Here is a 15,048-nt window from a genome sequence, read left to right as displayed (position 1 = left end):
AGCACCACCCTCCCATTAGTATTCCCTTTGTAAACACTGACAATCAGCTGGAACTTCCTGGACATCCTAACTGACTGGCAGTCACCTGATACTAGGGAGGGGTAACGCTACTCGATACCTTTATGGTATCGACCGAAACAGCCCAGAATCGAGTAGAATCGAAACATCTTCAGTCGATACTTTTTGTAGCCAGATAGCAGGAAAAAATTACTATTTGTATGGTTTTGCTTGCAGCCAAACACACAAGCAACAGACAGAAAGAAAGAGGCAGGCACATCTTTTCCTGATGTGCCTGCACCATAAACTTTATAAAAAACGCTGCACGCGCTCAGTCCATGCCTGATTTTAACAGCCGCTCACCTTCGGCTGCGTCTCAGGCATATCACCGTTCACCGGCTGAACGTGCAGATGCTCTTTTCCTCTGTTTGAGAGTCTTTCGCGTAGTTTAGTGACTCGTTTAAGCAGACTCCTTTTATACTTCTGACCGCCGTTTTTGGAGGTTTGCGACTCACCAATAAAGGAAAAAGCGGAGATCGAAAGTGAACAAAATACTTTTCCGCTGTTTACTTTCAACACACGTATCAAAACATTACCTTAAATTCGTTTCCCACAACTTATTTGGTCACTAAACTATTTCACTCCTCCTCTCTCATTCAAATATAATAAACTCCCAAGCTGTAGTCTGTCCTCGTATAATACTACCTGTGAGGATGACCTAATAAGGAGGAGGAGGATGTGATAAAATTTCCCAATACTTTTATATAACAGTTATTTGTAACAAGAAAAAAATTAAATAGATAACCTTGCTTGTCCATAAAAACAATAAAAATAATAATAGGCTACCAATCAACTACTACGGCTTCAACAGGTGGCATTTCATGCAAGGTATCGAATGAAGTACTCTGTTGGTATTGACTGATATATTTATTTCAAACATGTTTAAAAAAAAACATTATACAGGACAGGATCAGATACCTCTGCACACCTTTAGATGTGTAGTGGAGTACGTGCCTCAAAGGACCTACACAATATTAGGCACGTGGTCATAATATTATGGCTGATCAGTGTAGAAACCCCTGACAGTCACCTGTTGACAACTTGGTAACTGCCAAGTAACCACATGAACTCTTTTGTACAGCTTGTTAGTCATTGCCTCAAAGGCTGTCTGTGGCATTTATGGGGCTAAACTTAACATCTCTTCAGTGTTCTGTGCAGGGTTGATTGTGCTGATTGTTGTTTTTGTCTATCAGCAACGGCAGCATGGTTCCTCTGCAGACCACAACTATGAGCAGCACAGGTAACCTACAACCTACACAGTTACATCGAGGATGTAAAGAAATTATTTGGCATTCAGCACCTTTTCACATGGAGAATTCGGGGTAATATGAGACTGACCATGTAAAAAAAGCCGATGATTAATGAATAAGCAGATTAATTCATGCATTCATGACTTTTTGTGTTCACCCTGCAAATATTTGTCTTGCAGTGAAGTCACATTAGAGAAGATTAGAACAAGACATGCTGAGATTAATCTCATAAATTTGAAAACATTTCAACTTCTATCTCTAAAGTTGGTGAATTTCTTCTCTCTAACAGTAACACAGACCAGACCACCTGGCCTCTGGCCGCCAGACGTGGACTTCTGTGACCTGCTGTACTGCGATCATGTGTACTGCTGCCCTCCACCAGCACAGGGCAGCACTGACTCCAACATCACCTCCACTAAATCAGCTGGAGCATACAAGCGGTTGACAGGTAACAACAGCTCCCTGTCCAATGTTGTTTGTGTTATTTATTTACATGAATACAAACGGATGTATGTTTGCTGTATTCTATATACTATAAATGGATGCCATATATCACAAAGAAAGACAGTCTGGTCTGCACACTTGCTGCCAACAGTACTAACTAGAGTATGTGATTGTATTTTTTTTCTTTTGCTCTACAGAAAAAAGAGATGCAAATCTTTATCGCAAGATGAAAAGTGCCAGAGACTGTGAGTGTTCACCTGTTCTACATTTAAAACAGACACACACAGTGACGCTTTCACACACCGTTATGTTGGATAGATGTTAAGTCAGTTACTAACAGACGGGGGAACGTTTGTTTTAATACAACCTACAGGGGGACGTAGACGTGGCTGTCTGTAACTTCTTGTGTTTTTGCCATATTAAAGGATGGCGATGAAAGTCAGAGAGTATAACCAATTCTTTGGTATTTAACAAAATATCTCATTAACTACAAGCCAGGTAGTCATAAATACTAACTAACCATATTTAATAGGTTTCGTGTCTCACATGCATACAACAGTTAAGCCACTAAAATAAAATGTGTCTTTAAACACATAAGGTTAGCTGGTTTGTGCAGAAAAATAACAAATGCACTAACAAATCTTTAAGTTCAGGTAGACACCCCATAGTGGAAAAAAGGCGCTGCAGCAGAGCAAAATACACAACATGCTGTTAACAAGATTTATACCATGCAGTGGCTTTTTTCATTATTGTCTAGTTCATGTGATGTCTTATTAAATGACTGACGACAACCTGAACTTAAATACCTGGGGTGTCATTTATAAACGGTACGTGTCGTACAAAACAGGGCTTGAAACGCGCATACGCCACTTCCCTCGCACAGGTTGTGATCTATAAAAAACAAACCTGATGGGAGAATGTCCGGTCCTCCACGCAAACTCTGTGCCATGCGTACGCACATAAACTGGATGAGAAACAGCGGCTCACGTGGCCAAAGGATGAAACGTTATAAATGGAGTATTACAGGCCAATAAAACTTAATACTTTTTCCCTGAAGAGCGCAATAAAAAGAACCAGGATTTATGATAACACAAACAGAGAAATCTGTTTTGCAAAAGAACGCCTCAAATATGTTGCACAGTTAAATCAAGAATCATATTAATTAATACTTGCATGCAGTGCAATTTATTTTCATAAATATGGTGAACAAATTGCATTTAAATTGATGCAGTTTTCGATGCCTCAGTCGAGCAAATACAAACGCATAGTGTCATATATTGTTATAACATGTTACTGTATTTGAGCCTCAACACTTGGTACAACTAAATGGATTGATTGCTTTGAAATTTAGAGCACATGCAACATACACAACCTTTTGGGGGCACTAGCAGCACTTTAGCCTCGTCAGACTTGAAATAAATATGCTATATTTGATATTATTAAATAACTTAATTGATATTATTAAATAACTTAAACTGCAAAAGAAGGAGACTGAGCTGACAAAAACAATTTGATAAAACATTTTTATACTTATGCGTCTCTGTTATTCTTTCTCTCTATCAGGGACGAACACCACCATCCAGTCTATCACGATCAAAGAGAACCAGCAGGTGATTGATGGCAAATACTACCTGAGAGATGAATGTGGGTAAGTAAAGAAAAAATACACCATAACTACAACTGTAAAAAGGACTGTGCTACAAAGGACTGAAGCCTTTTCCTTTTTTTGTTAGTGTGGAAGATTTTCTAGGTAGACAATACCCTTACGAAACTTTGAGTTGCCACACTAATCAAACAAAACACAAGTATGAGATGCAGACGGGATCTCCAGGCCACTTGGAGAACTTTATTGCAATATGACAACAAAGTTTTAGTTGAACTCGAGTAACAACTGAACATCAAACTTGGCTCAGAACGTTTTATGCTTCAGCTCCCCGGGTGCTTTTCCGAGGAATGATAACACTTTGATCATCCTGTGGTCCTGATAACTTTAATGTCAAGTTTAATTACCGCTGTTGTCAACGTTGGCTGTCTCTTCTAAGGAACGCCAAACAAGTCTCAAGTACAAGAAAGTACAAAAATGATTATTTATTGTGTTCTCTGGCTGGTACATTCAGTCCTCTAATCTGTCATTATGGCTGGCTCAGCGCGACTCCATCAGAGGTGCTTCTATAGCTCCTGACTTACACACTATAGTCATTCAATGCCGTGGTGGAGGAAGTATTTGTATTCTTTATTTAAGTAAATGTATCATTACCACACTATACAATACTCAATACTCAATACTATTCTGCATTGAAAAGGTGGTTTTAGTTTCAAAAGTAAAAGTACAGAAACCATTTAGAGTGTTCTGCTATCATATGCTATTATATACTATTAGACTGTTGTAGTAGCTTTTTATCAGAGATGCTCACAAGTCTTGAGCTTGAGTCCAAGTCAAGTCTCAAGTCTCTCGTGGTTATAACGAATGTTGTATCACCTGCGTTCAATCCGAGCTGCTTATAAAACTGCATAGCTATAAGGAATACTGTAACTGACAGTAACCTGTTTTCACGTACAGAGCACAACCATGTAGGCTAATGTGCAATGCAATCAATCGCAGCTTATAATCTACTGTAAGTCAACAAACCCCGCAGACTCTCAAACCCAGTGTAACGTTAACTAAATAAAACTGTGACGTTAACGTTAAATGATCAACAATAAACCTGTAACCTGTTTGCAGCCAACGTTAATAACTAACGTGATGGCAGCCAGCGGGACGTAAATTCAATTCAATTTTCAATTCAATTTTATTTATATAGCGCCAAATCACAACAACAGTTATCTCTGAGCGCTTTTCATAAAAGAGCAGGTCTAGACCGTACTCTGTGATGCTATTTACAGAAGACCAACAGTTCCCACCAAGAGCAGCACTAGGAGACAGAGGCAAGGAAAAACTTCCTTTAAGAGGCAGAAACCTCGAGCAGAACCATGGCTCAGGGTGGGCGGCCATCTGCCTCGACCGGTTGGGGTGAGGAGAGAGAGAGAGAGAGAGAGAGAGAGAGAGAGAGAGAGAGAGAGAGAGAGAGAGAGACTACACAATATCCACACAGAGGTACAGACAGTAAAGGTGATGTTGCTATAGACTAAATGAAAAATGGTACAGATATTTACAGTAGTATTAATGATTATAATAACAATAGAACTAGTAACAATAGTTGTTGCAGCAGAGGGTGTCGAGCAGGAACACGGGGGCAGCAGGTGACCCGCAACCACAGATCCAGACTCCACAGCCACAGAGCCGACGAGAAAGCACAAGACTACCGGAAAGGGGAGAAGTTGTGTTAGTAACATGCAATAATGGGATGAGGTTGCATACAGGGGGAGAGAAAGTAGAGGAGAGAGGAGCTCAGTGCATCATGGGAAATCCCCCGGCAGTCTAGGCCTATAGCAGCATAACTAAGGGATGGTTCAGGACTCACCTGAGCCAGCCCTAACTATAAGCTTTATCAAAGAGGAAAGTCTTAAGCCTACTCTTAAATGTGGAGATGGTGTCTGCCTCCTGAATGATTACGTTAATCGACCACCACAAGTTTGGCAAGTAAAGAAACGCTCATTCATCTTTTCATAACGAACGACAGTCGGAGCAAACCTCCCGTAGGTCGTAGCTAAAGCAAGAAGCAAGCTAACGTTAGATGGCCAACGCTGAGTTAAACATGTTCACTCACCACAGGTTACTGACCTATTTGCGTTCAGCGCTTCTTTGTTTGGGTCTTGTTTTATGAAGTTTTAAAGCCAAAGTTTATGATGAACGGCTCAGCAGCTGCCTGTGTTTGTTGTCCTCTGTCACGTGCGGCCGCGCGCAGCAGATGCTACGTGTTACGTAGGCCGCTTATAGGTAACGCAGGGAGGCGAATAACAGCACGCTTATTAGATGTTTCCTAATTTCTATTGTTCACGAGTCCCGCACCTCGAGTCCGAGTCCTTCTCTGCATTTTACTGTTGATTATGGTGGAGCTAATTTAGTAACACTTTATTTTACAGGTTCTATAGCTTCCTGTAATTTCCTCTTCAATTTCATCTAATCAAAATAACATTTGCTTCCAGTTATGAGGAAAATGGACACAGTGTTCAATTTCCAGTGACCTAGAAAGTCTTTCTGTCTGTCAGTGATATTTTCCCTTCATGGAAATCCCTCTGGACATCAGTGACTCTTTATAAACCAACCAAACCCAACTAAGATTAATCATCTACTTTTCACATAATTTGTACAAACATTTATCTTTCCAGAAATAGTTCCTTGTGTACTGTTGGTTAATTTAATCTATACAAAAGCATTATATTCTCATCAAGGTGAAATAACTACTAATTACAGCTGTCAAAGACTAAAAAGTCCTATATTTCTTTCTAATTCCTAGTCAAATAGAAGTGCAAGGTGGTACAAAATAGAAATACACAAGTATCTCTAAATTGTACACACTTTCCACCGCTGTGATTTTAACAGGACTGACTGTGTTTCCTTCAGGCCAGGTCGATACGTCTACAGAGTTCCCATCAGCCAGTTTGTCCCAATCAACATGAGGGTCACCCTGCTCATAAAGTAAGTACTGTCTGACTGTAAAAATCAAAACATCAGTTGGTCTAAAACACGAAACATGAAAACAGCTCATTTGAAATTCATCAGTGATCATTTGATTGATTCTTTTGGTTTAGAAATGTCAGCTTCCTAGCTAACAATTTAATGTGTCAAGCTGTCATAGTATTATGAGTCTAAGAAATACAATTTTTATGAGGTTTGGAAACAGAAACTTTATAACCAAACAAAGAGTATTAAAGTAAACAGAAAAAATGTATTAATAGTTCCAAATTCACAACTCAGCTACCGTTGACATCCATCAGCTCACACTTTTAATGTCACTAAAATGCATTATTTTCCTGTAAACAACATTAGCTTAAAGTTGATAGTATAAAAGGATAAATTTCAGTATTTTTAAACCCTATTTTCACATATTTTGGTGTTGAAATGACTAGTAGGTCCAGAAAGTTTATAGTCAAAGACTGCACGTCTTTAAAATCAGACTTCTGCAGAGAGGAGCATATTAGTGTATGATCCCTGTATATCATGCCAGCTACTTCATCATTGAAAATGTCCTGGAAAAGTCCTGGAAAATGATTTGTAGAAAGGATTGAGAACCCTGATGTTAGTTAGCAGTTTAACAGTTTAAGGGTTTGCCTGAGCTGAATCTTCTCAGTTGTGTTTTGAAACTAAAGGCGTGACAGTAAATACAAAGTGTTTTCATGTTTCTGTGTAGTTCTACAGAGTTGCTGGTGGTTCATCTGTGTAGCTTTGACGAGTCGGCGGCCTGCTCTGCTCCGCTGGATGTAAACACAGTCACTGAGAGCAGATACCCGTCAAACACACAGGTAAATATCATAGTTTCACATCCCCAGTTAAATGATTGATTACATTATTTCTAATATCTGCCATGTAATGTGAAGTGTCCACCTGTTTTCTGCTGCTTTTTTTGAGAGCTGAGCGATGATTTATTCAAATAACTGTAGCAGAGTCAAAAGTACAGTATTTCCCTCTAAAATGTGGTGTAGTGGAGTACCTCAAAATTGTCCAAAAGTACAGTACTTCTGTAAAGGTACTTAATTACTATTCACGACTGGGAATCCATCCAACACGTCTACGCAGTGTTCGAATTACACCGAGGCTGTTGGGGGGTGGAGGCAGGAGGATACATGAATACAAAAAATATACTATCAATACATTTTAGTTGGGGCTGGGAACTAATTAATTAACGTCGACAATTATTTTATCGCACTTTAACGCTGTTTTTATTATTATTATTATTTTGAAAGTCCGTTGCTCACTGGCTCTGAATACACGTACAGTCAAACCATCTGGGTCACAGGAGGGGCGGGATGTTGATCAGGCTGCAAATCACAAAGGTGGGTTCTCTGAGGTGAACAGAAAGGGAGACAGCACGCCGCGAGTAAACGGCAGGCACTCTATTGAGAGTAACCATGGCAACAGATTCTGTGCGCCACACAGCCGTAGCCTATTTAACTTGAATTAAAATTACAGGCTACATAACTTTACCCGACAGGCCTTCATCTAGTTTTGCGGGGATGCTCTGCCGTGTGAATTCCCTCCTGTTGATGTCCTGTTTAGTTAAACAGTAATAGATTCACCAACAGCGAGGATCAGTCTCTCTTACAATGATTTGTGTTGCGCGTCGCATACAAAAAGTTCAAGACAATTGAACTTCGGCAGTGGGCAGCGGGAACGTACCCGCTTGTCGCTACACCTTGTGCTCGAGCACTTCACCTCACTCTAACAGGGACACTTGCTACTGAACACAAACTGTTTCTGCTGCTCCCTGAGAAAAGAAAAATGTTTCTGCTAATAACTGCTCAGAAAAAACGCAAGAAAACTGGACTCTGATAGTAACTTGTTTTAACAAGCTAGATAAAAGGTAATGCCTTGGCATTGGTTTAATATATGATTTGATAACATTAATGTTTAAGTTGAGATTTACAAGAAATATTTTATTGCTACTGTATAAAAGGGAATATTGCTGGTAAAAAGCACCTTTGTTTAAAGTGTTTGCAAACCACATAAATTTTGCGCCAAACAACGCGATTAATCACGATTATCGCCCAGCACTAATTTTAGTTCATACAGAGAATATTTGGCCTGGGTGAACAAAGAAACGGAAACAGTATTCACAGTTGTGGGGTTAATGTTTTTGTTGCTCTCCGCATGGAAACAATTCAATTCGATTCAAACTCAGAGAACTTTATTTATCCGTTAGGGTCTTCACTTGTACAGAGCATTAGTGCGTGTACCATTCACATTCACAGCAGAATCACATACCAGCAATCAACGGTGGTAAGTAAAGCTTGCACATGATAAATAGGTGATAATCATGAAAAAAGAATGCGTTAAAAACAACCTGTTCTCAACCCCAAGTTGTCACATATGGACGCATGGTCAAGACCTGTTGGGGTTCTCCATAAAAATAAAAATCTAAATCTAAAATAATCAATCTGTAAATTCATAGACGTAAATCGGACATCCGTTCCTGAAAGGTTGATGAAAAACCATACATGCACATACTTGGTTAAACTTGTGTGTGGGTTTCAGTTACCATCACAGTTAATAATGCAGAAGCGTGGGGAAACACTGAATTATGGATGTGTGAGGTTGAGGTTTCGCCTCACGTCAGGCCGACATGCTAATCACAGCCACACTCAAGCTAATCCCAGACACAGACACCAATCACACAGTGACACACCATACAGGACATGCATGAGATAGGATGGTAGAAAAAAAAACGCATGCGTAATGGGTCTTTTTAGGCTAATTTGATTGTTTTTTTTTAAGTTTGTCTTTCCCACTCCCTGCTTAATGTCTGGATTGTAGTTTTGTAGAGGACCGAGCTGGTCAGAAAGCAGAAATAACCACACAAGAAAACATGAAATGCTTTGTTTTATTTGCAGAGCTAATGCTATGTGTGTATCAGCTATAAAAAGACATGTCAGGTTAATGCCAAGGTAAGAACAAAAATGGATTTAGCCCCCAAAATGCAGGACGCACAGGCGGTGCAGATGCAGTTACAGTACACAGTAGAGGCAAGCAGGAGTCCAAACTAAAGCAACAAATCCAGCATGTGCAGGCAGTAATCCAAAATCTGAAATATGCAACAGGAATACAGGCAGAAGACAAAAGTCAAGACGACAAAAGAGAAGGGGAAAGACACTGACTTGTGTCGTGGAAATTATATTCCTGGTGAGGGATTGAGCAGATAATTGAGTTACAACAAACCGTTGAAGAATTTATTTAGAAAAAAATAATAAACAGAGAAGCACTACAACACAAATCCTCTTCCGACCTTGACTGATACCAATCAAAGCAAGGAGAGGAACAGCTAGTAAGGAAAACAATAAAACAACTTCACTTCCATGACCCAAACCCTACACATGTGGACAGACTAGAATAATGAGAATAACAATAAAAGGAACAGGTTAAAGATTAAAAACAATATATAAGACATAATAATAATAGCAAAAATAGCACTCTTATAAGAACTTGCATAAAAGATTATAAGCAAAGAAGAAAAAAAAATTCTGCCATCACAACTTACAGCATAGAAAAGGCAGGATAACACAGGTAAAACACATTAAAGGAGACCTATTATACTGCTTTTCAAGTCCTATATTGTAGTTTTGTGACTTCTGTATGGAAGCTTTCCATGATTCAAAGTTCAGAAAAATATATTTTTTTCTTATACTGGCTCTTCATGTAGGCCTTCATTTCAACCTCTGTCTGAAACAAGCTGTAGATGCTCCTGTCTCTTTAAGGCCCCCCCCTCTTAAAGCCCACTGTCTTCTGATTGGCCAAGACCTGAAGCACGTTACCAGGCTGTTGTTGTTGCTGGGCAGAACAGGACTGAGCGTTAGTGTGGGAGCACATGACCATATATGGAACAGCAGCTCCGCGTGTTCAGAACAGGAGGAAATCTGAGGTTTTTGCTCACAGGGATTTCTTATAAATACTTGTACTCATTTTTTGAAGCTTTGGCCGTGTTTAACATTAACATTGCAGATAAGTCATAAAATGTGGAAAAGCATAATAGGGTGCAAACAGTCAACCAAGGAGAATAAAAAGACAGGAAGTGTTCGGACAAGACCAACACATTCTCACTCCCAACTCGTCACATTTCAGACCCCTTGGCGCCGTTTTTTAATGCCCTTTAGCGTTGTTTTTGGTTAGCAACAATCAGTATGCAACATCTGATGACGTTAGCATTTAGAAATATGCAACGTCTGGTTAGACTTTCAAAATAAAACTAGTATTTAACATTGCAATTTGTTTTGGTTTAGGCACCAAAACTACTTGGTTAGGTTTGGGTTTAAATAACTACGTTACTTATGTGACTTAACCTACGTCACTAAAAACAATCAATGTTGATTTTTTGTTTAACACGGGAAACGAACACCAATCTCCTGGGTGAAAGTTCAGTTTCAGGCTCACCATCCACCTCAACCACCACGTTACTCTAACTTTTCTGATATTTATATCTTACACCTGCTTTTAGCGTTCATAAATGACCCTACAGGGCTTCCCCATTGCTTTAAAACGGATGCCAAGAGGTCTCGACCATGCGTGAAAACGGGACTAAGGGTGAGATCTGGTCGAAAAGACACAACAGGGAGGATCATTTCAAAATAAAACAGGAACTAACGCAACTCAAAAACCCAAAACCATAAAAAGAAGCTGATAAATCTATTCATGAAAAGTGATCTAAAATATTCTATAGACCAAAGAATTTAATGAAACAGTGCAGATTAATTGATAATGATCATTATGTGCAGCCCTGCTATGTTTAAGACATTCATTCAGGGTTTGTTTCAAACTGAAATCCAAAGAGGAGTTAAACTATGTTGTGCCTGTGTGACATGTTGTTTTATTGGAAACTGAGCTATTGTTAAATAAACGTAGAGCTGATTCTTGTTCTTTGGTCTCTGTCTGTCTCTGCAGGGGGAACACGAATGGCCTCTTCACGTGGCTCGTCTTTATCACAGCTCGTATCACTTTCGCTCCACAGTGGCTGTAAGAAACTGATTTTTGTCTCTCTTGTTTCCTGATAGAAGCAACAGGTTAATATGGTTTATTATTATTTTCTTATTAGTAACAAATCTAATTCGCAGACTCAAACCAACGCTTTATGTATCCTCACTAACGAGTAGTCCTGAAACTAGAGCACCACATGTGGATTCATCCCCCGCTGAAAATAGTCCCCAACAAATGCACAATTTGCTCCTGTTTGTTTCATAAAAAACTAGAGCGAGCAGCTGTTTTAGGAAATTACTGAGCCTTTTTTATTTTTTCATTTTATATTTCTGAGGTGTTTATAAAGATTTACGTCTTCAGGAGGAACCAATGGGTTCGGAGCTGAGAGATACAGACAGGAAGTCAGACAATAGACTGGTGGTGATGGGGCAGTGGATAAGACGCATGGCTGTGGTGTGAGAGACCCGAGTTGAACTCCCCACTGTAACCTATCCACCAAGGTGTTCCCGAGCAAGCCACTTAACTCCTCGTTGCTCCGGAGGCGTGCGACCTCTGACGTCGCTTTGGATAAAAGCGTCAGCTAAATTAATTAATGTAAATGTAGTAACATGTTGGTTTGGGTCTTTTCACAGGATTTGTTGACAATAAGAAAAATACAGAATAACACAAATCGTACTTACGTTCATAATTTTCATTGGTGAAGACAAGCTATCAAAGTTTTTAAGCTGCATTTTCTACTTAACTGAAGATTGATCATGTTTACTTTATTTTGTGGTGTTTATTTTACAAAAACCCAAAGTGACCATCCATTCGGACATTTTGTTTACTCAGTTTTCCCGTGAAACTGTGATAACTGTGTCGTGAGATAGTAGTCTGTTTTCCTCTTCAACAAATTAATTATGAAGAGACCGTTTCACATGCTCACAATAAAGCATGTGCTGGAGCGTATGCATCACAGCGATTGGTCAACATCCATCCACCTATAGACAGTTATTTTCATTTCCCCAGCATCTCGCTTCTCATTCAGCGGAATCCAATCTCACATTTCCCGACAGCTACTTCTGAGGCGTGAGAGGCGAGAGGTTGATGGATGAGGACCAATCGCTGGGACGCACGTGCGTTTATTGCGAGCATGTGAAACGGTCTCATAATTAATTTGTTGAAGAAGATGAAAAATATAAAAAACATTCACCTAATATGGAGATCAAACACACAACAGTCCTGTGCTCCTGGAAGCCGACCATTGAACTAGATGTTTTTTGTATGTATCAACAAAAATCCTCCAGTTATGACGGGAAAACAGAGTAAATAAAATGTTTGATTGGATGGCTGCTTAGGACTAATGTAGTATTGACAATATCATTATAAGTAATATAAATGCTTTTAAATGTCTCCTCAGGGTCAAGCAGACTGCACTACTGACCATCACTACGCGGGGGCGCTCTTCACTGACTACTATTTCCACTTCCACAGACGCTGCTCAGACTCAAGCACAGAAATTTAAAATATATTAAACACTTGCAGCACAAAGATGGCAATCAGAAAAATAAGCAGACTGCTTTTTTAGCTGCAAATGCCTTGTGATATATTATTCTGAAGTCACTTTTACTGTTAGATTCTACTGCGTAATTGCAAAAGTCTGCAGTGGAACTTGCTTAGCTCAGATGTAGATAACATCCCGGTATATGTTCTTCTGTTTACTGTCGTTTATTCTCATGTATTTGCTTTTAAGCTTGTAGAGACGCACAAGCTAACCCAACAAAGATTGAACAGATGAAACTTCTTACCAAATATCAGTGGACGTTATCCAGATATCATTATAGTGGACGAGAGCAGGACGGTAAAACTAGGTGAGTTCAGTAGAGAATATTAGAGGTAATTGTAGACGACATTGACTGAGTTAAAATATTGCAACTTTTTGCCGTCCTCCACAGTGTAATTTACAACCAGATTGTACGTAGTTTCCTCACACAAAGATAAAATGTGGGCAATCTGGACAACAAGGAGCTAATAATGTTTTTTTTGTTGCTGCTGTTGCCTTTTCTGCAACATAAAAAGAGGATATACAAAGTGCAGCTCTCCTTTCTCTGTCCATGCTGAATATGAGTGAATGACCTTTTGGAGGGAATTTAACATGAATTTGAAGTTTGCAATAGAATTCTAAGAGAAAGCTGCATTTTATAGCTGCGTGCATTGCTAGAATAATGACTTCAAAGTCCCCACATATGGACACATGGTCAAGACAGGACAAGTTTTCTTCAACGCTAAAGGTAGGTGTAGGATATTTAACACAAAAGTCAAAGGAAGGAGGTGGTTGGAGGACCAGAAAACTGACTTTCGAAAAGGAGGCCAAATTGCAACGTTTTTACGACATTAACAAGTACTTTTATTTTGAAAGTCTAACCGGATGTTGCACATGTATTGTAGTGAAGATGACCCTGGACCCTCAAATGTCCCAAGAAGTTAAACAGCATTCACAGAGTTTCCCGTGTGAATGAAAAAGTCAACACTGATTCTTTTTAGTTATGTTACAGAGGCTATGTAGTTATTTAAGCCATGATCTTTTCCTTAAACCATAACCAAATAGTGTTGGTGCCTAAACCTAAACAAACTGTGATGTTTCACAACATTAACCACTTTTTTTATTTTGAAAGTCTAACCGGACGTTGCATATTTATTCAAATTTGACCGCAGAGCCCTACATGTACTAAAACAACACTAAACGGTACCCAGGGTATTTAAACGTGACGCCAAGGGGTCTTGACTAAGTGTCCATATGTGAAATATTTGTATCACATTGTCACGCTGTTGGTTTTTCCTGTGAACGCAGCATTACTGTGACACTGATGTGCAGAAATCTGTTAATGAAATTCAGATCGTTGTGTCGCAAGATAAAAAGATAAATCTGTTTCAGGTGATTATCAATATAGGAAAGGAGAGGGAAAAAAACATTTCTGTTGTGCAAATTATGTGTATTTTTTTTTCTTGTGAAATACTGAGTTTTATCTTTTTAGGCCTGTAAAAAGGGAACATGATCAGGGTTCGGTTGAACAGGTCACAAGTCATCAGGTAGACCTTTGCAACCTATGATGGCTATAAACGGTCAAAGGCCAGAAAGGTTGTGAATCAACACAAGATTTAAGTAATTTGCTGTGTTTGTGTTGGTTGGTCTTGAATGATTTTTTTTATTATGATAATGTTTACTTGCTTCTGAGGATGAAACCTGAATCTGTTCCTTATTTGTTATTTCATTTTAAACAGCATAACTCTTAAAAACACATCCATAAATCTGAGACTCTTAGAAAAAGCACACAACAAAAAGTTATTATAAAGAAGTCATTTTTGTGAAACTGTTTCTATGAGCTGAACGTGACTGAATCCACTCTGCTTTGTGTGAAATTACAACTAATAGACAGTGAAGTAGAATTAAAATGTTTAAAACTCATATTGCACATGTCTTGATGTTTTTGTTTTATATTTTTACAGTGTGAGGATCAGAGGGGTTTATAATGGAAGGAGTAGTATGTAGCTGTAACTGCATTTCTAGGACCCTTGTTTACTTTGATACTGCCTCCTAGTTGGCTGGCTAGCTAGTTAGCTATGTTACTCTTGACAGCCCCCCAAAAATCAGGAACATCCTGTCTAAAAATGATGCAGAAAAACTAGTCCATGCATTTGTTACTTCTAGGCTGGATTACTGCAATTCTTTATTATCAGGCTGCTCGAAAAGTCCAT

General features: G+C 39.1%; 1 protein-coding gene across 1 annotated transcript in view; it reads left to right on the top strand.

Moving 5' to 3' along the window:
- LOC119896110 (myelin regulatory factor-like protein) overlaps window positions 1–14,758 on the top strand; it is a 28,906-nt gene extending 14,148 nt beyond the window's left edge. The window contains exons 16-23 of the mRNA XM_038709595.1: window positions 1,251–1,297; window positions 1,597–1,755; window positions 1,949–1,996; window positions 3,315–3,399; window positions 6,256–6,330; window positions 7,043–7,154; window positions 11,281–11,352; window positions 12,713–14,758. Coding sequence (XP_038565523.1) covers window positions 1,251–1,297; window positions 1,597–1,755; window positions 1,949–1,996; window positions 3,315–3,399; window positions 6,256–6,330; window positions 7,043–7,154; window positions 11,281–11,352; window positions 12,713–12,817 — 703 coding nt within the window. The 3' untranslated portion in view covers window positions 12,818–14,758. The remainder of the gene's footprint in view (window positions 1–1,250; window positions 1,298–1,596; window positions 1,756–1,948; window positions 1,997–3,314; window positions 3,400–6,255; window positions 6,331–7,042; window positions 7,155–11,280; window positions 11,353–12,712) is intronic.
- Window positions 14,759–15,048: the final 290 nt, after the last annotated feature.

The sequence above is a fragment of the Micropterus salmoides genome, unplaced genomic scaffold (genome assembly GCF_014851395.1).
Source record: "Micropterus salmoides isolate LMB-PRFRI ecotype aquatic unplaced genomic scaffold, ASM1485139v1 Ms_hic_scaffold_9, whole genome shotgun sequence".
Classification (NCBI taxonomy): Eukaryota; Metazoa; Chordata; class Actinopteri; order Centrarchiformes; family Centrarchidae; genus Micropterus; species Micropterus salmoides.
This window is presented reverse-complemented; position numbering and strand designations above follow the sequence as displayed.